Source organism: Dermacentor variabilis, chromosome 10 (assembly GCF_050947875.1).
Source record: "Dermacentor variabilis isolate Ectoservices chromosome 10, ASM5094787v1, whole genome shotgun sequence".
In the NCBI taxonomy this organism is placed as follows: Eukaryota; Metazoa; Arthropoda; class Arachnida; order Ixodida; family Ixodidae; genus Dermacentor; species Dermacentor variabilis.
This window is the reverse complement of record NC_134577.1, coordinates 11,906,427-11,930,908: the sequence shown is the minus strand read 5'-3', so window position 1 is coordinate 11,930,908 and position 24,482 is coordinate 11,906,427. Positions and strand designations below refer to the sequence as shown.

The following is a 24,482-nucleotide window of genomic DNA, read 5'->3' as shown; positions in this document are numbered from 1 at the left end:
GCACTATACCGATGAGCCATAAATATGTTGCGAACCTGTATTGAGCTGTACGAAGTTATACGTGTTAAGTTTATTGAAAGCGAGTTTTCAATAACGTCTTCTAAAAACGTAGTTTGAAATCTTCCGACAGGGAACAGAAATAAAATAATCTTTTTTTTTCTCTCTCTCTGTTGAACATAAATTGTTGAGCGTTATGCGCATAAATTACACGTTGTAAGACCGACTGAAGCACTACACTGGTGCCCGGGCGGAGCAAATTCCGGCGGAACGTACCCTCAAACAAAACAACAACGCCTTCGTGACACATGTGCCCGTCACATGGGAACCACTGTCCTCTCACAACGGGGTACGCGCTCACCAGTCTTCGTCTGTCGCTCGCTGCCAGCCAGATCGACGAGATTGAGCTTCCCTGTCCGTATGTTGTTGCGGGCGTTGAGCTCCATCTGCTCCAGATGGATGGTGAAGATGGAGTGGCTACGCGACGAGTCTGCGTTCATTAGCGTCGCTCCCACCGAGCGGTTGCGCCAGCCACGCTCCATCACCGACTCGCACGATGCCACGTCGTGCACCGGCACGAGAGACAGGCCTGCACGCCCAGCGCACGCGGAGACGCGCTGAATGTGGCGCTACACATTTCAATCTCCGTATGGACACGAAACTTTTGAATTTCCCGACATTCCGCGCGTTCTGAAGCGTCGGGAGAGGCGACACTTCACACACAAGGGATTGGCGATGCTACCAGCGGATGCCCAGAGTTCTATATATCCAACGCCCAGTTTGTTATGAGCGAGTTAATTTAAGCAAGTATCACTCAGTAAGTTTCGCGCGTTCGATTACAAAGAATTCATGACTAAGTTTCGTTGTACACTGTTCGACTGTAGTGTCACCTAGATAAAAATATTGAACCTAACGCTCAACGTAAACGTGACCCTCTGCTCACAAAGAAAAAAAAAAGAAACTAAAGTCGCTTCAGTACGGACAGTAATGCAAAACGACAGCATTTTAGGAGCGGCACTACTAAGTTTGACGAGAAGATCGATGTGTTGTTCTGTACCCCTGTTGTCAGTGTTCTTTCTTGCATCAGAAGGCACTTCACTCAACAATCAAGTGCAACTAATTGTAACAAGTACTTCAGCTTGTTTCAATATATAGCACATCACTTATAAGCTGTCAATGTCTGTAATCAACTTATTTTTAAATTATGACAATTATCTCGATATGACATATATATTGACACGTACATTGGTTGCTTTGTTTCTTGCTTTTTTTTTTTTGGGGGGGGGGGGGCTTACCATTTTTCACCGGCTAACAACCATTACACAGTTGAAAACGTGACAACATTTGTGCTAATGTCCAAATATTTTCTACAGATTTGGCACCAATTTGGCGCCATATTTCCAGCAAATATATCAATTTGGATGGCTTATGAACACTAGGACACAATTTGTGACTGAAAAGGCTACACTTCAAGAGACTGCAAGCATTGTAATAACGGCTCACGAAATAAGTTTGCCAATTTTACACACAAAAGGCTTTTCAAAAGTTCGTCGATACTTTTAGCATTGCAGGTCTCGACATCTATGAAGACTGTGTGACTGCACATTACGTAAACATGTGGAAATTATACATTCAACCTTCGTAAGGTACGTACAGAAAGCTTATAGAGAAAGCATGAGCCACGAGTAGTGTACAGAATGTCTACAAAGAGTTCCTAAATTATTGTGATAAATGTGTCTTCATTGAGGTTTGATTATGAATGTGTTCCTTCGTGACTCTTCTCATCGAACGGTAAATTGTTAGGTTAAATTCCGGTGTCAGGGTCTCGTCAAGCATACCTCGTGTTCTGTTCGGAGTTCTGTCTGCTGCCTGTAATTCTTTATGGACGATAGTTGCAACAAACCATAAAAAAACTTTTTTCTTGGTGAGTTTTGGTTTTGAACTCTGAGTTCTCGGCTATATGTCCTCGGCCAATACTGAATGATGGGTAACAGGCGCCATTTGTTGGATTAGAACAGGCACATAAGACGACAAACAAGTTTGGTGCGCAACGCGCTTTCTTTTATATAATACCAGATTCGAGGCTGCTCCCCCACAGTGGGTATCAGCCACGAGTTCAGAACACAACAACATGATCAGAGAAATACCGATGCAAAATCCACGGCTGCGCACTGGCACACTACGTGGTCCACGGCTGCAGTGCGCCAAACAAATAATGTAGAGAAAATGCGGTGTACTCCAGCTTGATACACTTTACGAAAACTGTTTGTACAAGTTATAGAAGAATCTATGGGTAACTTGAGGCGAAGCTCGCTTTCTGTGTTCTGTCTGGTGTTTCCCAAAAGCTAACAAACCTATTGCTGACAAAGTTCCCGAAAAACAATCTTTCCCTTTTCCCCTTTAATTAAATTTCCTTACACTCGATGTATTTCGCACATTTCGACAAAAAAAGAAAAGGATCAACAGTTTTTTCGGCTATCTGACGATGTGGCGTCGCGGAGCACTTACCGGGCACGTAGACGCCCTTGTCCGGATGTTCCTTGAGGTCCAGCCTTCTGCGCGTGTCCTCGGCCAGCAGGTCCCGTACGTCCTCGTTGTAAATCTCGAGGTAGGAGGCGTGCACCAGGTACTTGGACGAGTCAGCCGCCGCGATGGCCTCGAACACGTGTTCGAAGGAACGCGGGATGATGCCCTTCTGCTGAGGCACCCGCGGCGTGCCTTGCATGGAGAACGACTTGCCGCATCCCGTTTGGCCGTACGCGAACACGGTGCCGTTGTAGCCCTCGCTCACGCTCTGCGACGCATCAAGGGGATCACTCGTAGCGCCTCGAATGCGATACAGTGACGCTCAGTACGTTGCACTGGTCGAGTACACAAGCGACGGAAACAAAGGGACACAGGAGTAGCACTATATGTTTATGCAAACACGGATTTTACAATGTGCAAAGGTTTTATAATATGAAAAAGAGGCACCTACACAAGAAAATTATAAGGCTAGTCATTAGTTGTGTGTATCACCACCAAGGCAGTAATACGAGATAGTTGGTCTGTCATACTGGGAAGCTGAGCAGCGCCACGTGTGTTGTGGTTCTTATGTCTGTTATGTCTGTCAATGGCCTTTAAAGCCACTCTGTTTCGCTTCGCATCGAACTCAGGGTACTGCCAAATAATCCTGGAAATCGCATTTTGCCAAAAAACACGACATCGGCGGATGGTCGACGAGCGCCTGCATCGTCGCACAGCAGGCAAAAATAGATAAATTACAACACCCTACAACATCCTCGCTCGGCCAGCTGCTGAGCCCAATGCACTGGCGCGACTGATGCGCCGGCTGTGTACGCAGCTGTCTGCGCAGCGGCCATGGAAGGCAGCTGACAGGCATGTTGGTTCTTTCTAGCTTTACACGTAGAGGTTAAACCGTGCTCTCACTTTCTAGCCGAAACATGCTCGTGAGCATTTCGTAGGCACATTTAAGGACCCCGTCGTACGTTTCGTCGGGCGTGCCCCGGAATTACGTCATTAGCGGACACGAAGCTGCGTTAAGAATAGCTTAAACTCGTAGGGCACGTAAACTAGGTCTGCAACGTACGAAAACATCAACGAACTAAACGGAGCATCGCCTCGCTAAATGAAGCCACTTACGTCTAAACTTGATTCGCTTAGCAATTACTATAGCAGTAACGCACGGGAACACAGCCATGTCGTCACTAGAATTGCAGGCATAGTGTTTAGATGGTGCGTTCACCGTGGCTCGAAAGAAGTCCCAGCGTGCGCGCAGATTCCTCGAAAGTTTGCTTCTACAAGTAGCGGCCTGCACTAGTCGACTGCGATGTCGATGAATGACAGAAGTGGGCTCCTCCTCATACTGCCTGTTATTGCAGAGATGCCAACTTTGTGCAAGTACGTTGCGGGTGTTTGCGACGTTTGCGGGCACATTCAAGACTGCGTTAATTCAGCATGTACAGGCTAAGCCTGCATATTACGTATAAAAACTCTGCCCATTTTTACGCTGTATAATATCTTAACTCTGCTTTTTCTTAGAAAATTTATGTTCTGCCACCTAACAGCCCTGTCATGCAAACCTATCGGACGTCCGACCGCCAGAGATTTCAAATGCTCGTGCAAATATGCGCATTATTTCCTCTTTCACACAAATCGCCAATACGTGGAACCATATTCATGCGAACGTCATCACAGCAATCCCACACTTCAAGACCGCCAATTCATAACACACACACACACACACACACACACACACACACACACACACACACATATATATATATATATATATATATATATATATATATATATATATATATATATATATATATATATATATTGTTTTTGATATGCTCGCGAGATTGTGCATGGGTACCGGTGAAAATTTTCTGCGTGTCAAAGAGAAAGTATCCATCCATATGCACTATATCAGTTCAATTACCACTTTGACCTCTCCACCTTTCCAACAATAAAGCTTTCTCTCATATCACGAAGTTTACAAGAGAGGCCTTGACAAAACGGTGTTTTTTCAATAATGGCTGACACTCGGAGAGCCGGGCGTATCACTACGCATATCGTTGTTCTCGTTCAAGCGGCCGGCGGCCAAAGGTGCCAGCCTATCTCGCGTCAAACAAAAACCGATTCTAACTGCCGTTATCAACATAGATGCACAAAAAGTATTTTATTGATAGCAGGTCAACTGCGAAATATTTTTTCTTCAACTTTTTCGCAGCGTTTTTCGCAGCAGGCGTCTGTCATTCGTGCCGTGCATACGTCAGGCACTGAACGCTGTTGCGCATGCGTAATCGAGCCATCACGCAGATCACAAGCTGGCCACTTGCCTCGACGATGGGGTAGACGATGTCGTCGTAGATCTGCTCGGTGGTCGAGCTGGGATCGTAGGCCCCATCGAAGCAGAAGGTCTTGGCCGGGGCCGACCGGTCCGCCGGGTTCGTCAGCGTACACTGGCCGGCCACGCAGTCGATCCGAACCACGTTCTGCGTGATGTCACAGGTTAGCTCCATGTGTCGCGGAGGCCATTCATACACTCATGCACAGCGTGATGCTCTCCAGTTTGGATTTGATTCATGCGTACCAAGATTGATGCCACGTTCTTTGTCACGTGAATCAAGCGAAAGACGTTCCGCAATTGTTCACGTGCACACGAATAAATACTCAAAGCTTTGTTGCACATCGATCGAGTGCACCAAGCACCTTGCATGAACGCAGTTTCGCGACGCAAAAGAGTATGCCAAATGCGCTGTAGGATTTCTCGCCGAGTTTCTTCTTATGCATATGTCGAAAAGAATTTGGAACTCAGGTCAAATGCCTGTTCGACGAGAAGAGCAAGAGCTACCTGGGTGAAATGAATGTGGACGTGAAATGCAGCCATGCAGCTAAGAAGGAAGAGCGACCTACGATGGTACCCCTGTAGCTGCGCAGAGTGTTTTATAATATGCGTCCGAGATTCTTTAGACATACAGAAAGAGCGATAATTAAGCGATTTTGTTAGAATCTTTTGCTACAGCAGCATACAATTAAAATTATTTAGAGGTAGTAATTATAAAAATTAGAGCAAATCTTTAACCGAAAGAGTCAGACGGCTGATCGTAATGCAAAACCTAAAGCCCGCTATAGGAGTAGTACAAACTCTAAGACATGCAAAAAGCTGACGCTGCCAATTTTTGCAGTGTAATAAGTTACAGTCAACTTCACAAAGAAAACAGAAGCTGAACTGGGAAATAGCGCAACTGTCACGCCCTTAGCGGACTCCCATGAGTGCCGTGATTATTTACGCCTCACCGTCGAGGGAACATGAAGCGCGAGTGAGTTAAAAATAAAGATGTGTGTGCGTGCGTGGGGGGGGGGGGGGAAGAGCTCTTAGTGAGACAGTGGACAATACATTGATGAGCCGTCGGTACTCAATAGTGGCGTTGCGCGCAAGGAACACCGAGTAAAGCAAAATGAATTAAAAGAGCGCAAAAAAAAGAGACGGACAAGACAGAACAGCACAGGTACTCAAGGTAATATTCTGTCTTTGCTGTCTTGCCGGTGACAATGTTCTCGTACAATTTTTTCTTATTTTATATAGGAACAAACTCACCCAATAACACCCCTATTATGAACGAAGTAATATCTGCAGAAGTGCAAATAGCTTGCGATTTCGCGTATTATACTTGTATGGACATGACCTTAACGACATTCAAGGGAACATGTACAGTGCGAGCAAGACATGACGTAGAGGTGCAGACGCACACAGGGCTGACATTACTTTTACAGCAGAACTGTATATACGTCTACCCTCCCATACATTTTTCAATGTCCGTGCCTCAAAACAACCACGGCGTCTGTGAGGAGGCAAAGCAAACCAGTAAGGCATGTACCGACATCTGGCGTAGCAAGAGGAATGCTAAAAACCACCCAATACATAAGTTCATCTCGAGGGAACTCTGGCGCCAGTAGGGCTACTTTTTACCTACACTGGCTACACGAGTGTAGCTAGTGCAGTGACTGCCGGCACTGATATAGCGGCGATAGTGGATATTCGCTGCAAAGACTGTTTTTAAGTGCTGGCATGACCATGTGTCACAGAGGAAGGTGAGCTAATCTTCCAAGAAAGACAGAATTATCTTACGGATGGTGCTTGCTGTTTCAGACTCCGCGCTGTATTGCAGGCATTGAGAAGTTATCTTCGTGCACTGCGCATTCGCGATGTGCTTCGCTGCAGTTAGTCTAGATTTGTCGATGAAATGAAGCTCGTACATTGGCGTTTAATGTCAGGCAAAGGCGTATACGCAGCCAGTAAGTGCGAAGTCAGGCAAAGTCCGGAGTCGGGCGCTTTTTACCTGCTGATGCAGAAGACGACGCGCTGTCTGCTCCGACCATCTACAGCCCAGCGAGCCAAGTGCAGCACACGACGTCATATTCTCTGCCCTGCACTACACTCATCTACACGAGCCTACACCAAGTGTAGGTAAAAAGAAACAGAAAATAGCCCTACTGTCTACGGGATCTGCAATCGGGGCGGTTCATCCAGCATGGTAATTATGGGAAGTACATTGATTTGCCTAAACTTCGTGCTTTAAACGTCTCTTCGGCTTTGTAAATTCGTCATTTTCAAGTAAGTACCGTGTCATAAATAATTAAACATTACTAAAATTATCCACGGCAGGACTCGAGCACAGGACCTCTAGCACAGAAGCCCGACATAGAAACCATTACGCCACGGACGTCTATTTTTCTTTCTTTACGCCACGGACGCACGCATCGACAAGCGGCATAGAATGCCCTTACGAATCTCTTGCGGGCAAGCCAGCGTCTCGAGACGCTTGGCGCGTTTAAATTTGGACACCTCGCCAGGCTGAGCCGCTAATAGCAGCGATTGTGCGTATTCGCAGAGTAGTCTACAGACGCGGAAGTGAAAATCCCCCAAAAATGTAAACTTTTACGCGCAGTGGTGAGCTTTGGTAGGCCGCTGGCAGGTCACATTCACCGAGTGGTATGGCTGCGATTTTTTTTAAGTAAGAAAATTTGTTGAAAGTCAGCGCTGCGTGCGTCTACTCCTAGCTTTCCCTCCGCAAACACAGCTGCATTGATAAAACGGCGCAAGGGAGCACGGACTCGGCAGCATGAGCGGAGTACGGCCACTCACCTGACACTTCTGCTCCCGTTCCTTGGCATTCATCGGCCTGCACCGAACCACGACCTTCACGCTTTCCTGCGTCATGGCTGCCCTGAAAGCAGAGCGACGGGTCAGATGAGGGTCGCGGGCACGACGGTGCTCGCTGGTTGCATGGAAAATTTGAGCCCGACCCTGGCTCTGGAGATGCCTAAAGCGACAACAAATACAAAATATAAGTCGAGCTAAACTTAGGTTACACCTGCAATAGCGTTACGGGAAAAAAGCTGAGTTACTATGCGAGGGAGCCAGGTTGTAGCGGAAAATAAGTGCCGATTTAAGCTTCGAGTTCTCGAGACAGGTCCGCAGGAACAATCGAACAAATGTATTTCATCATTCATTGCTAGTAAAAAAAAAACGGGGGGGGGGGGGCACAGCATGCATGCAAGTTGCACAGAACCTTAGAGAAAATGGACTTTTCGTACAGAAAATGGACACAAGAATCTAAAAAGTAAGACCTACGAAATGTTAGTGCTACGTGAATCTCAGCGCTCCCACTGTTCGAGCGCGGGAGAAGCTGAGAAACGGACGCTCAGCCTTCAGCTGCAAAATCTTCGCTAAGCGTCACCTTTCTTTTGTGCCAAACAAGCGCCGAGAGAGACCGAAAAGGGTAATCTATATATATGCTGGCGAATTTCATTGGTCGATCTAAAATTATTTTCTTTTCTATCGCTTCGTAACAGAGACATTGTCACAGATCGATTCGAAACGAGCTCGTGTTTTCTACTGGCCGTTGGATCAACCAGCAATTCATTTTCCCTTGCTCTGCCGTCGAAACACACATTCAGTGGAACACCAAAAGGCGACGTCGCGTCACATACACCCGCTTAGCAGTAGGATGTGGTGCTGCATAGGAACACGCAGCTCTGCAGTACACTGAGCAATGTCTCCGCAGTACGTTTGAGATTACTGCATACATGCTTGCAGCGACGCCTATATATTAATCCAACTGCCACTGCCACTGTCCATTATGGTACAATTAAGCTAAACATGACGCCACGCGAGCGCCCCGTCACACTTTTTTTCGCAACAGCAGAAGACATGGAAAGTACACCGCAATGTACATGTGCAGTCTCAAAGCATCACACACAATTCTAATGTTCAACCTGGCCTACAAGAAATGATCCTCGAGTCTTCTACCACATAATACAGTTCGATTTAAAGCTACAAAATCGGGGAAGTTAACCCCAGGAATGCCTTGTTCCTGAAGAAAGGCAAAATAACGATAGTAGATGCACATATTACTTCTTGTTCAATCTGAAGATAACGAGAAAGAGAAAAAGGACATCAAAGAAATTTCCCTTTTACGATTCTTTTTTTTTTCAGAGACTATAGCGCAGCTTAAAGGCGTGAGACAAGCTCATCCCGAAAAACGGAGCAGCACTCGCGCTCATTGTTCAAGTTTACAATTCATGACAGATCTGCCAGACTTTGTTCGTTGTTTTCGCCTCAGAGAAGGCCGCAGTAATGAGTCGTAAAGTGCAGCTAACGTTTCCTGGCAACATCTTTTTTCAGGCAAGTAACTTTCTTTCATTCCCCTCGGAGGCACGGTTTGTGACCAGGCATTGTCCTGTGCCAAACAATGGCAGTCATTCGATAGATTGCAGCCGTCTGCCCATTGCACTAATAAACGGCGGAAGCTACCGCTTCAGTGCGATTACCATTCCAGCGCGAATTTCAAAGTTGACCAGAGCATCTACTTAGCTAGCGTGATTTTGAGTCTTTTAGAAAAATGAAAACAAGCACAAAACAACACAGTATAATAGCATACATGCCAGCGGAAGCAGGACGCTTCTCTGCCTACAGTGTCTATTTTCTGGGTTGTCCATTGTCCCTTCACCCGTACCTAAGTGTTGTCAACGTCCGCACTTTTCATGCGCTGTTCTGTCTCGGAGAGGGGCCCACCATGGCGCGACCTTTAGTTTTCCGCTGGTCCTTGCAGAGGCCCCTGTTTCGTGCCTTAATTTACGTCACTCCAAAACCGTGCAGCGCCATCCAACAGTGGACGGACTTAACGAAGTGGTTCGCCTGTAACGTTTGCTCGCGAAATCATCTGTCGCGTGCTTACCTACCACTATCGCTAGACAAATGATATGTGACACTCTCGGCGATCGCGACCCCTTCCTGCACGCCAGCAGTTTAACCACTTTATTCCCTCGCAGTTTAGGATCGCCAGAGGTTTCGAAACGCCGCACGGCTTTAGTGCGGGGCGGTCACCGCCGGCTCGCAGCTGTCCCTTCAATGCGTTCCCGAGACACGCAACAAAGAAGCGGTTCGCAATGAAAAAGAGTCCGGGACGAAGGGAGAGAATGGCCCCCCGAGAAGCCAATAAATAGCGGACTGACAGGTCTAGCGGCGATTGTCATCGCCTGTCCCCCTTCTGCTCTCCGCCGTGACCGCGGTGACGCGTTTCTCGGGCTGGCCTTGGCACGCGTTTCCAGGACGACCACGACCACAGGTGGCGGCCGCGTGCGCCGCATGAATAACGGGTACGCGCAGCTCCCAAGGAGCCGTGCCGGCATCGATCACAGCCCGAGGACCCCCCGTCGAGGAGGAGCCACGCAGCGTGCGTCGGGCTGCTGGCGTGCGCGATCCGATGCGGCCGCCCCCTCACGCGAGCCGAAGAAGCGGCCGGCCCACTGGGGTCACTGGCGCTCCGATTCTCTCAAGGTGCTAAATATACGGCGGCGGCATTGTGAGCGGCGAAGGTTCACTTAATGGTGTGCCGTTAAAAAAAGTAACGTCGACGGTGAGGGCCAAGTCGGCACATTTATATTCGGCGGAAGCGCGAAAACTGCGGTGCAAGAGGTGCGCGAAGTGAGAGAAGCAAGAAAAATGGCACGTTTAATAATTTGAAAGTTTTTTGCTAGATGGCGCTGTGCCACTGAGCCCAAAGCCAACTCTTCGGCAGACTTAATTTGAGTCTTTGGTAGTTATTAAACTTTGCGCGCATACAGTGATGTCAGCTACAATACACATTTCCGTATTCGATCGTTTGAAACCAGGAAACTTCTAGACGCAAAACCCATCTTACATTAAAAACGTAGCTGATTTAACACGCTGCCGACTGGAAGTGCAAATTGCAGCATCGCTGACGATCCGAGTACAGTATTCCCGATCAGCACCTCCCAACATCGGCTTTGCAAGCTTCATAACATGTTTCAGTGCATCGAATGGACCTCGCGTAGTTCACATGGATGGATGGAAACACATTTATTGAAAATCCGGCAGAGTTTAAGGACCCGGGCTCAGGTCCTCGAGGCCTGAGCCTCGACGCGTCTCGGGCCCGCTGTACTTACTGCGCACGCGTGCATCTTGAGGGCGCAGCCGCGCAGAGCGGTGCCCCCCCACCCCCTTCCCCACTTCGACGCAAGATCCTCCGAACCTACTGCCATTTTAGCTGCAATAACAGGACACTCCCACAACATGTGCGAGAGCGTCGCTCTAGTTGCCTGACATAAATTGAAAACAGCACTCAGGTATTGCGCGGGGAAAATTTGCCGCAAACGCACTGAACTGGGGAAGGTGTGTGTCTGCAATTGTCGCCAGACGACTGCCTGACGACGTTTCAGTTTGGCATGAGGTGGGAACAATATCCGCCTGTCTAGCTGGTAGTGCTTGGTGATGCCACTGTATCTGACTAAGCGTTCTCGCGTGTTTCGCACCAGGAGGTCCGAACTCACATCAGTTCACAGGCTGATCGCACGCAAGCTTATGCTTGCGTGCTTGCTTGCGAAAAATTGCCACGCGACTGGCCACTTGAGGCACTTAGAAGAAGACGACGAACCTGCTGCTAGCCTGTCTGAGTAGCTCTGCCTACCATTTATCGTTATTTTCTAGTAATATTACTGCTCAGAACGATTCAAGACGTCTGTCGACTCGAAAAGGTACCTTCCGTATCGGAGACCGACGGGTGCTGCGCCACCCGCCGCCTCACAAGGTGCTAGAAGGAACCAAGCTGGCACCGACGAGCACCCCGCCATGACCTCCCAAGGGCTGACACCGGGTCAGAAACGCCAGCTGGTTTGTACAAGCCAGCCTGACTGCAAGCGACAAGACACTGGTGAATCTGAAGACGAGTCCACTATCATCGAGGACAACAACGTGGCGAACCATTCAGACCTAGACATGGACTAGGGTGGTTTCCGAATTGTGCGCCATCGTAAAGACAGGGCGGAGGGCATTCCAGTGTTAATCCCTGCAACATCCGAACGAGATGATTTAAGGCAAGTAAACCCTATTGTCCTGTATTCTGAGCTTGAAACGATTCTCGGTGGAGCACCAGTGAAGAGCCACTTCACAGCACAGGAAGCATTGCTCTTAGATATAGAGACAGAAGGACAAGCCAACGTCCTTCTAGAGACAAAGATTATCGGCGGCATAGTCATATCTGCCCGTGTCCCACACAGTCATACGAAAAACACGTGCATTGTTAGAGGAGTCCCTAAATGGTACTCGGATGAAGAGCTGCTCACCTACCTGAGACCTCAGGGAGTATTCCACGCAAGAAGAATCATCCGTCGGGCCCAAACATCGTCATCTGAATGGGAGTCAAGGCGCACTAACTCGGTGGTTCTCACATTTGCTCCAAATTCTGAACGCCCGGAGAAGATCAACCTTGGTTTCACCAGACACGAGCTTGTCGACTACGTGGAGACACCACCACGCTGTTTTAAGTGTCAGCGCTTCGGACATATCGCTAAGTACTGTCGTGGGGAACAGAGGTGCAAGCGCTGTGGGGGACCTCATGACTTTTAAGACGTGTGCAAGTAAACACAACTTTGTGTGTGCAAATTGCGGCGGTGACCATCCTGCTAGCTACGGTCGATGTCCTGCGCGGACAGCTGCTCAGCGAAGAAATAAGTTGTTTGTTCTGGGTCCAAAGAGTGCAAGCGCACCATCGAACACGAAGAAGACGTCCAGAGCGCCACAACTAACTGGTTTGGAAACAGAGTACGCATCACATTTCTCGCGTCTCACACCGGTAAACGAAGTTATTGAGCCAACGCAAACGGTCACAGCGGCTGAGAAACCTGTTCGAAAAGAGTCCGAAAAACGCACCTATGCGGCTGCAGTAAACCGACCTCAAGTACCACTTGGCAACAGTCAGCAGGAAAACTGCCAGCATGTGATACGCGCTTTGTTCACGGCACTACGTTCCCACGTCGCGACGATGCCTGATAGTTCAACGAAGGATATGCTGGAAGCAGTGCTGGCTCTTGAGTCAGTAATACTGTGATCTACTTCCACATACACTCAGTAGCATAATGGCAATGTCTCGCCCACTTGGTCCATTCCGTCGTCCAAAAGTGCCCTTAATAATGCAATGGAACTGCGCCGGTATTCTACAGCGTCTTTCTGAACTCAGCCTTTTTCTTCGAGACATACCTATACCAATTCTAGCCCTCTCGGAGGCCGGTCTCCCAAATGGAAGGACGATCCCAGGGTACATCAGACATGGAAATCCGAGTATACCATCATTTGCAAATGGAAGTGCGATGATAGACATCAGGCGAGAAATACCTCACGTCACCTCACCAGTGCAAGACCTTTGTTCTACCTTCTTGGAAGTCGCCGCTGTGCAAGTGTGCCTAGGAAAACGAAAACTCAGTGTGGTGTCGGTGTACATAAGTCCGCGCAGGAAGGTCTCCATGGAGGCGTTCATAAAGGACCTTTGCATTCGTTGCCCCTCTCCTATAATAATCTGTGGCGACTTTAACGCACATCATTCGCTTTGGGGAGATAAGACTGCAGATTCCCGAGGCAAGGAACTAGTCACAGCAGCGGAAGCTGCTGACTTGTGTATCGCGAACGATGGCAAACCGACTTTCTTCAGACCACCAGATTCATGGAGTGCCATAGACCTCGTGATCCAGTCTACAGACCTTGTCGTATCGTCAACAACGGCACCAGACAGGATGGGCAGTGATCACTTTCCGATCTTCACCAACATCACCGGATTTCACACTGTTGGGCGACAATTCTGTGCTGTGACCCGCTGGGACACATACAGAGAAGCGTTGGACGAATCCCCTGGTGAGCTGTTCGCAGATATGCTGCGGAGCAAAAGAGTGGCTACCTCAATTTTGAAACTGCCAGATCATTTCCCTACTCCTGATTTGAAACTAAAGAACCTCTGCGCAGCGCGTAGGAGAGCGGAGCGAAAACTAATGAGAAAAACGGGAAATCCATCTGCGAAAACTGAATACAACAGGATAAACGCTGTCATCCGTCGTCACACAATAAGGTTAAGACGAGTGCAATGGGCTGCTTTCTGTGAGAGTTCATCGGCGTTTACTCCCATGACAAGGATATGGGGAGTAATGCATAGCCTATCCGGAAAGATTCGCCTACACAGGCCATTCGAAGCACTTGCTTTAAAGCAAGGAAAAGATTTGCAAACCCTTGCAGAAGATTTTGCAGACGTATACACATCTGGCAGATCAGCAGGAGTATCGAACCCTCTCTTGTCTGAAGCATTCCATACCATGGATACGCCGTTCACCTTTCGTGAGTTGGATTTGGCGCTTAGCAAATTAAGAAGACGCTGTGCTGTGGGTCCCGATTCGATCAGCAATCAGATGCTGACAAATCTGCCATATGAACGAAAACGAGCACTTCCGGACATATTTAATCACGTCTGGAGCACAGGAGAGATCCCAGAAGCGTGGAAGACAGCATGGGTGGTGCCAGTGCTCAAGTCCGGAAAGGATCCTGCAAACCTCACCTCATATCGGCCAGTATCGCTAACATCATGCGTATCAAAGTTGATGGAAAGACTAATATGTACGAGGTTAACATGGTATCTTGAGCAAGGAAATAGACTGCCATCATGTAGGACCGGATTTCGTCCACGGTTGAGTGCCCAGGACAGTGTCTTGGATCTAAGCCATATCGAGCACCATCGCGTAGACGGCCTTTCCACACTCGCCATATTTATGGACGTTGCCAAGGCATACGGCTGTGTGCTTCATACAGGCATCATCAACGGACTCCGAGCCATGGACGTCTCTGGAAATGCTCTACGATTCGTCCATGAATTTCTCAGTGATCGATGTGTACAAGTTAAGCTGGGAAGTATAATGAGTGTCAAGCGACGAATTTCCCTCGGCGTCCCACAAGGAAGTGTCCTATCCCCCTTGCTTTTTAACGTTGCCATGGCTAGCCTTCCAGATGCCCTGAAAGTAGGTCGGACGGCAGTTAAAATGTCCATCTACGCAGATGACATCTGCATTTCGATCTCGGGGTACCAACACAAACGTTTTGCCCGGATAGCCCAGGCCGCAATCTCCACTATCGATCGCCACTTATCGACGCTTGGCCTATCTTTATCAGCAGAAAAATCTGCCTTCATGCTTTTCCCGGGAGTGAGACGCAAGTCAACAAGTCTGACTCTGAATATCAGAGGGCATTCAATACTTCGTGCAACTAATGTTCGATTCCTGGGCGTCACCATCGACAACAAGCTACTATGGCGTGGTGCGGTCGAAAGTGTTGTGGCTGCATCAGTGCAAAGAATCAACGCACTTCGTCGATTGGCAGGTGTATGTTCGGGAAACAATCCTATATCCATGCTTAAACTGAACGCTGCACTGATAACAAGCCGCATTCTCTATCAGCTCCCTCTGATATCACCGTCATCGAGTCAATTCGAGCGCTTGGAGGCAGTGCACAGAAAGGGACTTCGCTTGGCGATGGGAGTTCCAGCGGCGGCTTCAAACAAGAAAGTCACTAATGAGGCAGAGTCTCTTCCACTCCGCCTCTTGGCATCTCAGGCCTTGCTGACGCAGCTATTAAGGCTGGGCGAGTCACGCGCAGGCACGGCGCTTCTCCGGCGGCTAAGAGCAAGAACTCGCTCACATTTCCATGCGGCGCTGAACACCTTCCGATTTTTAGGATTGGAATGGCCTAAACGAAGTCGCCTTGACCCGCCATGGTCTTTTCCGGACGTTGCCTGCAGCCTCAATGTACCCCGCCTACCGACGAAACGCACCATTTCAACTGCCGAAGCCAAGTTTATTGTGCTGGACCACTTGAGCACTGTGTTTCAAAGCCATCTACAAGTGTACACAGACGGTTCGGTGTGCGCACAAACAGATAGCTGTGCAGCGGCATTCTGCATACCATTCCTTGATGTGTCATGGTCTGGCCGACTGGATCGCGTAGTTTCCTCTACAACAGTAGAAAGCGCCGCAATCACCGCGGCTTTGCGGAAACTACGGGCCTTTTCTGCACGAGATGTCGTGGTGCTGACGGACTCCAAGTCAGCATTACAGAGATTACATCGGGGCCTACCTCTAGAGAAATTTACAAGGCAGTCTCTGGCACTGATCGATGACCTAACGAGCAAAGGATTTAACATAAGGTTTCAGTGGATTCCATCACACGTAGGAATTGATGGAAACGAGGAAGCTGACGCCCTTGCACGCCTAGCGCTGACATGTGCCCTAAAAGTAAAAGCTCCAAAAGCTTTTCGAAACCCTAAGGGTGCAATCCAACTTCACTTTAGACAGATGCACAAGAATCCACACGAATCCTGTGTGACTCATGGATTTACAAGCGAACAAGCGACGCTTTTATACCGCATCAGGACCGACTCCGCATACACCCCAGCTTGGTTATTCAAGACTGGGCTTCGCGCTTCCCCACTCTGTTTTCTGTGGTGACATTGGCGACATCGAACATTTCATTTGGCTATGCCCGCAGTTTGACACAGAAAGAAAGCGATGGTTCAACATCCCCCTGCTTCAACATCACCACCACCGCCACCACCACCACCACCACCACCACCGCCACCACCTGTATTTGCAGGCTTCTCTTATGCTTCGAAAGACACCTTTACATTATAAAAACTGTTGTAGTGAGCCACAGAAAGCAGCACCGGGAGTTTTTCACGTTGCTCTACAATTTCTCTCATTTACACTTTCATCTAATTATAATATTGGAAGAGTTAAGACTAATAATGCAACTGGGCGGTATGCAAAAAATAATCTCAGTATCTCCAAGCGTCGGCAAGCAACAGTACATTGGTTCTGTCCAGCTACGTGGCATTTGCATATGTTTTAAAGTTTGGCTCAATTCACGTGGAACACCCGGTATATATCTTCATCAATAAAGTTGTTGGAAATCAGCGCTGTGTGCGTCTTTCTTCGTTTGTCCCCGTCTCTCGTGCTGTTATTATTGTGATAGCAATTACATGAACACTCCAGGCGCATTTCTACCGTCTGACGTCGCCGTGATGTTCCCTATAAAGTCCAAGGGTGACAAGATCGTCCCCGCGCGCCGTATGGTGCATGTGCGAGTGAAAGCGTACGAGGGTGAACTGACGATGGCGGCTTAATATCGCGCGCGCAAGGAAGGAAAGCGGGAAGGAAGCACGCCATCTTCCATCGCACGCCAGGCACCGGGAGGACGTGACGTGACAAAATTTAGGAAATTAAACTTAGGTTATTTTATTCTAATAACTGATTTATTTATAGAAACACGAAAAGATATTTGTGGAGGCATGGATTCATTAATATATAACTCTTTTACCATGACATTAACCCCAATAGCATTCTGAAAGAAGTCTAAACTGATGCAGCGTCACACTTTAGTGTCTATTTGACAAAGGCACAGCATCATGCGCTTCGTTGTGGACAAGCCCTCTGCATGCGGGTTGAGAATAACCACGAACGCAAAGAAATGCCTACGTGTTCACCTATCTAAAAGTTTGCTAAATAGCGATACTGGTTTTAATGAATACAGTACTCTTTAACGACTCGGTTCTGCATTTATTTTGCGGGAAAATGATGGTTATACTAGCGAAGAAAATGAAAACACGAAGCGTGTTAATTACACCCTTCGTGTCACGGGCTCATGAATGCCTTACATGCCGATTACTTTACCCGAACTGATTTTAGGCTAATTGCGATTTTTTTTTCTTCTTAGCAATGCGCAGGCATTGATGGGCCGTGCTTTCTGAGAAAGACTATAATGCTGCCCCCTTTCGAGGCAAACGGAGACAACCTCCTGTAAGTGAATTTTATGTCTCCGGCCATTTTGCTTTATCAACCTGATTCTTGGCTAGTACCTCCATAGTGTTTATGAGCGACGACATGAAATCATAGCAACAGCAAGTAAGCAAAACGCCGTTTCATCGACGCAGTATAAACTTGTCAAAGGTATACTAACCAGCCGCCGAACATTTGCATCAGTTTACGCCAAGTCATTATATTTAATTAATCGCACATCCTCTCCGTCTGTTCATGTGGCCATTACGACAAAGGCATGTACTAACTATTCCTCCAGTCTCGCAAACACAGAAGCACACTACAAATAGCGACTAGAGCTCGGCTTGATATCACACGTCGATCTTGTTCGACCATTTACTCGCAATAATGAGTCGTACGTAGTGCTTTCACTGGTTCGTGAAGCATCTTGTATGAAGCCTCTCCCGTGTAATATGTCTAACCACACAAAATTTTACTTGCCACGGCAAGTTATATTGTTTTCACTGGTTCATGTCATCTTTTTGGAAGCATCTTGTGTGTCAAGTGTATAATCACGTGAAGAAAAAAAAAGTGGGAAAAGGCGCAACGGTATGAATCGAAATCTCGGAGGCCACACCGGTCATTCGGCGATGGCATGCTAGATGACGCTAGAATACCACGCCTAATCAACCACAAATGCTTTATCAAGGTTGCACCTTCCTAGCACTGAGTTCAACGTGCGCATGATCAGCGGTTGATATGCAAGAGTGCGTATACGACACGTCAGCGGAACCATGTGCAAGATGAAGCTGAGCTTACAAACGCAATTCCTTTCATACGTGGTTTTCTGCGGAGAGCTTTTAGTTTTCGCTTGCCTAGGTGTTACGTCACTCGCCATCAAAACCAGCACATCCCAAGTAGCTCTACTTGAACGCACCTTTGAGATAAGCGACATGCTTATGTGTACAGATTCCACAGCTACTTATGTTATCGTATACGTATATTATAGGTTTGTATGAAACATGCTGGTGGAACTACCGCTTTCCGTTTTCCACTAGCTGTTTCGAAATCGAACCTAACTTTTCGCCGAAGGCTTGAGACTTTGTCCCGTCGTGTTGGTTTTGCACTTTGCGCAGTCCTTCATTGTTTCTTTTTTTCCTTTATTATTCTCTTTATTAATTCAGTGCAAATAAGTAGGCATGGCCACCTCACAGTGACAAAGTTATTTATTTTCATCCCAATAAAATACCCTTTACTGTGGAATGGGTTGATAAAAATGTTCTCACGTGCATACGAAGCCACCTCCTTACGGATGTAATTAGCGGTTCTGGGACCATTTCTTTCTTTACTCTAGCGCAGCTCTCTTTTGTAGGGAAAGGTGACACACATCCATCGTGCCTTACCGATGAAAGCTACTTGAGTAGCGCTTTTTACGTGAATGGTCATTTCGCATGACAGGAAGAACCACATATCCTCGTTTGATGGCGCCTATACAGGTGCCTATTTCCTTTCGAGTGCCATTCTGTGTTTAATTTAATACGGGCACCATTTTCTGGTCATAACACTTCAAGACTCAATGAGCAAAACGGAGCTCGCCTGTCGCAGTGACCATATCTCAGAAGTCAAGCACGCCAGGCGGTCGTTACTGGAATGACCAACATACATTTCGCTCACCTAAACGAAGCCTGGGTTATTAGGCGAACATAAAGCGTATATAAAAAGTAAAGGCTTTCACTGTGCGTAGAAAAACGCTATATACACATAGTAGAGCTGGGAGGGGGGGGGGAGGAGGTATTTTTCCAGTTACCGTGTACCGAGCGTGAGCTGGGACCGGCTCGCGGCATGCAGGGGTACGTGTTTGCCTCGCATGAGTAATGTACGCGCCTTCGTTGAGAATCAGGTCGATAAGAAGTTCCACGAATATACAGTTCCACCGTCGATTACTATGGCGGCAAATGATGACTGCACAGCACCTGTTCTTACAGTGCACGGCCGAAGAGAATACCACGCCACTGTGTGGGCTTAGGCTGGCGGGCAGAATATACCTCCCTGAAACCGGGTAGACCTTTTAAAAGCTAAAGCTATATGTGTCACCTGAAATGGAAGGTCGAAACCCTAAAGCTTCGTGCGCTTAGCAGCGCTTTATTTGCTGGCGCCCGCACACAGCGACAAACCGCGATGTCTAACGACAAGGCGAAAAAGGCGCGATCCGATTAGGAACTGGTATTACGTGTACAGATAGCTTTGTAGCCCTCCAGGCTGCCTCCACCTGCTATAAACAAGCACACTCGCGCAGAAACATGCGCGCGTACACGCACATTGACAAGTCTGACATCCTGCCATCGGCGGCATCATATCTCACGCTGACGGCAGAAACGTTACGTGCGCAAAACATCGATCCCAATACCGGTAAAAACATCGACCCTTCCACGTGCGGCCGTATACCAACCGGCGTATCGATCAGCTTTCATTCCTTATTATAATTTTATTTCACTCTGCAGCCACACAACGTGGTCTAATTGTGCTTTCGGTTCATCGACCGGCTTTGTTTTCTAATCTAGGTCGCAACTCATGGGGCGAGTTGCCTGGCCTTCACATGCACAGCATGCATGCCGTTCACACGTCGATACATCCAGATGGGAGCATCTGTGCGTATCACAGCCACGCATAGTGCACGCAGAAGTAAAAGTAAACGTGCAAATACAAGCACGCGAGCAATCTGCCACAACTATGTGGCACATCGCGACTTTTCAGTACAGATCCAGGACTCACGAGCCTATGTCTCCTTGCGCAGTTCCAGCATGCAATATTTACAGCTATATATCAATTAGCGCTGGATTTGGTTGAGAGGAGCCCTGAATGTGCTTGATGTGGACCATCGCCACCGGCCACGCGATCGGGTAGAGCCCGCGAAGTGCCGCGTTTCATTTTTCCTACCAGTAGGGAAACGAGACGAGTGCTGCAAAAGGATAGAAAGTTGGGCGAGTTGGTACGGTAACCTATTCCTGGTTTTAGCACGCGTCCTGTCTTCTAGTCTGTGTGTCTGTGTCGCACTACAAGCCAAGAATATCATACGAGTACGTGGGCGTGGCAAAGTGCGTATCGGATTGGAGCACGCGTCGCGCATTTGACGTCCAGTGTGTTCTCCATAGGGAGACATACTGCCAGGGTGGTGACATGGGCGAGCTTGTTATGCATAATGAAATTGATTTAGCGCTGCCCGACGAGGACACAATAAGGAGCACAGGACAGCTGAAGCGCTGCTTTCAAACGTTCAACTCATTCATTTCGAGATAGACTACAGGACCAGGCATTCGCACTTTCAGAACGCTAACTTTCCCAGGTAATCGATTTCCTCATTTCCAGCCATCAGACTTTACCTGAGCGGCGAAGACAGATATCTAGAGGCTTTTAAGTTTAATAAACGGGGCTGTGAGAGCAAAACGTTGCGTGCTTTGGGAGAAAAAAATGCATTAAGCTATAGCACATTCAAGGCCATCCCCACCATGTTGAAATCACGTAACACTTTGAAGTAAAAAGAGATAGGTTCGGCTAAAGTATGACGGAGTCTGGACATCACTGTGTGGCATGCCAGCGCCTAATTCCAGCTCGGTGTAGAGCACGTGCCTGTCCCGAGCGACCGCATCGACGTCCTCCGCAGTGTGGCACTGTTTTCTGCGTCCAACCACCGTCAATCGCTGTGTTGCTGAATGGGGGAAAATGTATATATCGCTGCATTTCGCCCAGTTCACCGTTGTCGGGGCTCCCGATACTAGGAAACGCCCTGGGTGCTTCGCAACCAGCGCGCTTCTCGATGAGCATATATGATAACCGCCCACTTTCTTTGCATGACAAAACGCGCACGTACGACCGTTTGTGGACTAGCCGTAAGCTATCCGCATAAAAATGCAGTGCTTATAGGTACGAACACTATAACACGGTGACATCTCATCACTTCTGATGAAATATCTTCCTTTTTTTTTTTGACTATGAGCAAAGCGAGAACGAGGTAAAAACAGGAGCCGACGTTTCGACAATGGACTTGTCTTTTTCAAAGCGACATATGCTTTCCTCGGCTATTCAACGTCGGTCGAGGAATGTGAGGTAGCTTCGTGCGTCAGCCGGTAGACGTGTCACTGTAGGTTCCTTTTCTTTTCTTTCGTTTCTGACTTTCCTGTTCAATGCTTCCACTCCGCTGTAATTCAAAGCGCAATTCAGCTCGAAGCTCGCCTGACGCGAAAATAATCGTTTAACTCCGACGACTTAGCAGCACCAAAGTGTCGGTTTGCGCTAGAAGCATAATTTACTACAATATCTCTTGGAGAGGATCAGTACACTCGTTACTTGTAGAAGAGCCGAAGTTCTATGCCAGTGGCAAAATTTCAACGGCGCGATATCTCGCGTCGAGCAAGCAGTTTCAAGTTTTATTGCAGACTCAAAAATCTGTGGATTTCAGTACTTGCGTCGTTTCATAATGTCAGAAAGCAGCGCATCGTTGCAAAAAATATTACAAAAGAACCCAAAAACATATTGTTACAGATGATCGATGTTTATAGATGATGACCGGGATGGATGAGAGGCCGCCACGATGTCGCCACCGGAATGTTGCCCTGTCTGCCACTCAGCTCGTCGTCGTACTCTTCCTCTATCTACTCCTCTTCGCCACGTTGAAATATCAACAAGTCGCACATATTGCTCTTGTGTAGTGATTGATATGTAGTGTTGACTTTCGCCTATGAGATACTTACTATCCCCAAAATAGCCCTCTTATGAGCTTTTGTTTATCAAGTTATCAAATTTCTGCAGTTTCTTTTTATTCTCACGTAACTGAATTTTTTTTTACAGGATTAAAGCGGGAGAGGTCAACACTAATAACGCCACCAAAGAAAGCGGAACACCCGGCTCTCCACAGCACCGGTAAGTGAAAATCAGGCCCAGAATGGCTGTTCATTGCAGTGCGTAAAGATCATATGCTCATGATGAAGCACACAAAGACAAAGCTGATATTTTGCCAGCACAAAAGTGGGACGGGCCACAAAAAGAGACAAGTGTTTGCAATAATGCTCGCATGTAGATGGCATTGAAGCAGTTGCACGCGCCGTACTATCATTACAGTTAGACATACATTCAAGAGCCCTCATTTCTGCGCGCATTTCTGCTGATTTCACAAGAGTGGGATGTCAGTGAGTTAGTTTAGGCGAATGTAAATCAACGCAAGTGCAGCTGAATGCAAGTAAGTGTAAGGGACATAAATGAGTGCCCTGAGTGCCAGCTGACAATATGGGACAATGCGGGCCAATTAGTTATTACCTGCAAGTGTGAAGAAATATGACTGAAATAAACCATAAGCCCAAGCACATTGAGTTGATTTCAAAGAGAACAAGTATATGTGAAATGTGCTTGTGCAGAATGTGGAGAACGCAAATGAGCATATTTTGCTCGCTTTAGATGCTCGCTCAGAGCATGGTATGGGCTCGTCTACTGTCATGGTTTGAACAGTTTGCTTACACTACGTATCCGCTCATTGTATTCAGATTAGGTAGGGACGGACTTTGGTGCTAATAATGCCAGTGAAATTTCAAATACAGTGCTGTAACTAGAAAGGTCGGACACATTCGCAAGTCATTTACAATCTCTTATCAGTTATGCACATGTGAAGTGATCTGATGTGAAAGGCGTGAAAACAATGGACAAAGAGAGAAGCACACACAGAGCACCTTATTTACTTCCTGCAATGTTCAACCAGGAAGAAAACGCTATTTTATACAAGGAGCACTATCACAATTCGCCTGTGCACATTTGCATTTAGGTAAAGCAGTTCTTATTGCGATAACAAGATTGATGCAACATTCACGCACCTATCAACTAACTGCCTCAATGATCCTTTTGGCCTCAATTACTAATCTAACCCATTTGCTACGGCTTCTGACAGGCGTGAAAATTTGGCTTACATTTGCAATCTCTACAGTGATATTCCAGGTGGCCCTCTCTCCCACTTCTGACATTGTATTGATGTTGCCACGGCCTATCATTCAGGCATTGCTCGGTTCGGCCCACAAACTTTCTATCACATGACAAAGAAATTTTGTAAACGACTCCTGCCTCAGGATCGCCGCATTTATTTTCGCGATTTGTGACACAGGCCGGTGCCTTGCTAAAAAAAAAAGGTGGATCATTCTGCAGATATTTGAAAGCTTGCACGGGGCAGAAAGCGCCAGCTTTACGCTAGCTCGCTTGGCAGCCTTCTTCAAATTATGCGACATGCGGAGTGTACAGTATGACGGCTACCGTTTCCTTTTCGCGAGGTGGCTCCTGGGCCAGTTGGCGGGTTCGCGACTTAAAATTTTTTTCTGCTTCGAAAACTAGCACAAGTTGTGGGTAGCCCGTCTCTATTACTCGTTCAGTCTGCTTAAGGAAACTCTCCTCAGCTCGATGCGGGCAAGACTTCTTGAAAACGTTGAGCAGGCACATGTTAGCCACGTTGCGTTTGACTAGATTGACTAGGCTAGCTTGACTAGATTATGCGTGGTCTTCTTCGCGCCTTTCATATCAGATCAGCTTTATAATGCTGACACGTGATTTCGGAGGAAGGAGGAAAAAAAAAGATAGGAAGACAGGCAGGTTAGCCAGTGTAAATACAAGCGACTTACTCTGTGTGACAGAGAGGGTGGAATGAAAAGAAACAGGAGAGACAATATATAAAACAAAAAGCAAAAGAATGTGTGCACGTCAATGTGATGCAGCGTACAATGGCAACAGCCCGCACGTCAAGTATAGCAGGGCAACGCAAGGGTGTTGAGCACAGTCTGGACAATAATTCTCTCCCCCCAAGG

The 24,482-nt window shown here is 47.6% G+C and overlaps 1 protein-coding gene across 2 annotated transcripts in view; it reads right to left on the bottom strand.

The window, feature by feature from the left end:
- Window positions 1-24,482, bottom strand: part of LOC142559880 (osmotic avoidance abnormal protein 3-like) — a 62,650-nt gene that overhangs the window by 15,308 nt on the left and 22,860 nt on the right. For both annotated transcript variants that reach the window (XM_075671567.1, XM_075671566.1), the window contains exons 2-5: window positions 7,652-7,733; window positions 4,842-4,997; window positions 2,506-2,791; window positions 359-586 (exon numbers count right to left, since the gene is read on the bottom strand). In XM_075671567.1, coding sequence (XP_075527682.1) covers window positions 359-586; window positions 2,506-2,791; window positions 4,842-4,997; window positions 7,652-7,726 — 745 coding nt within the window. In that variant the 5' untranslated portion in view covers window positions 7,727-7,733. The remainder of the gene's footprint in view (window positions 1-358; window positions 587-2,505; window positions 2,792-4,841; window positions 4,998-7,651; window positions 7,734-24,482) is intronic.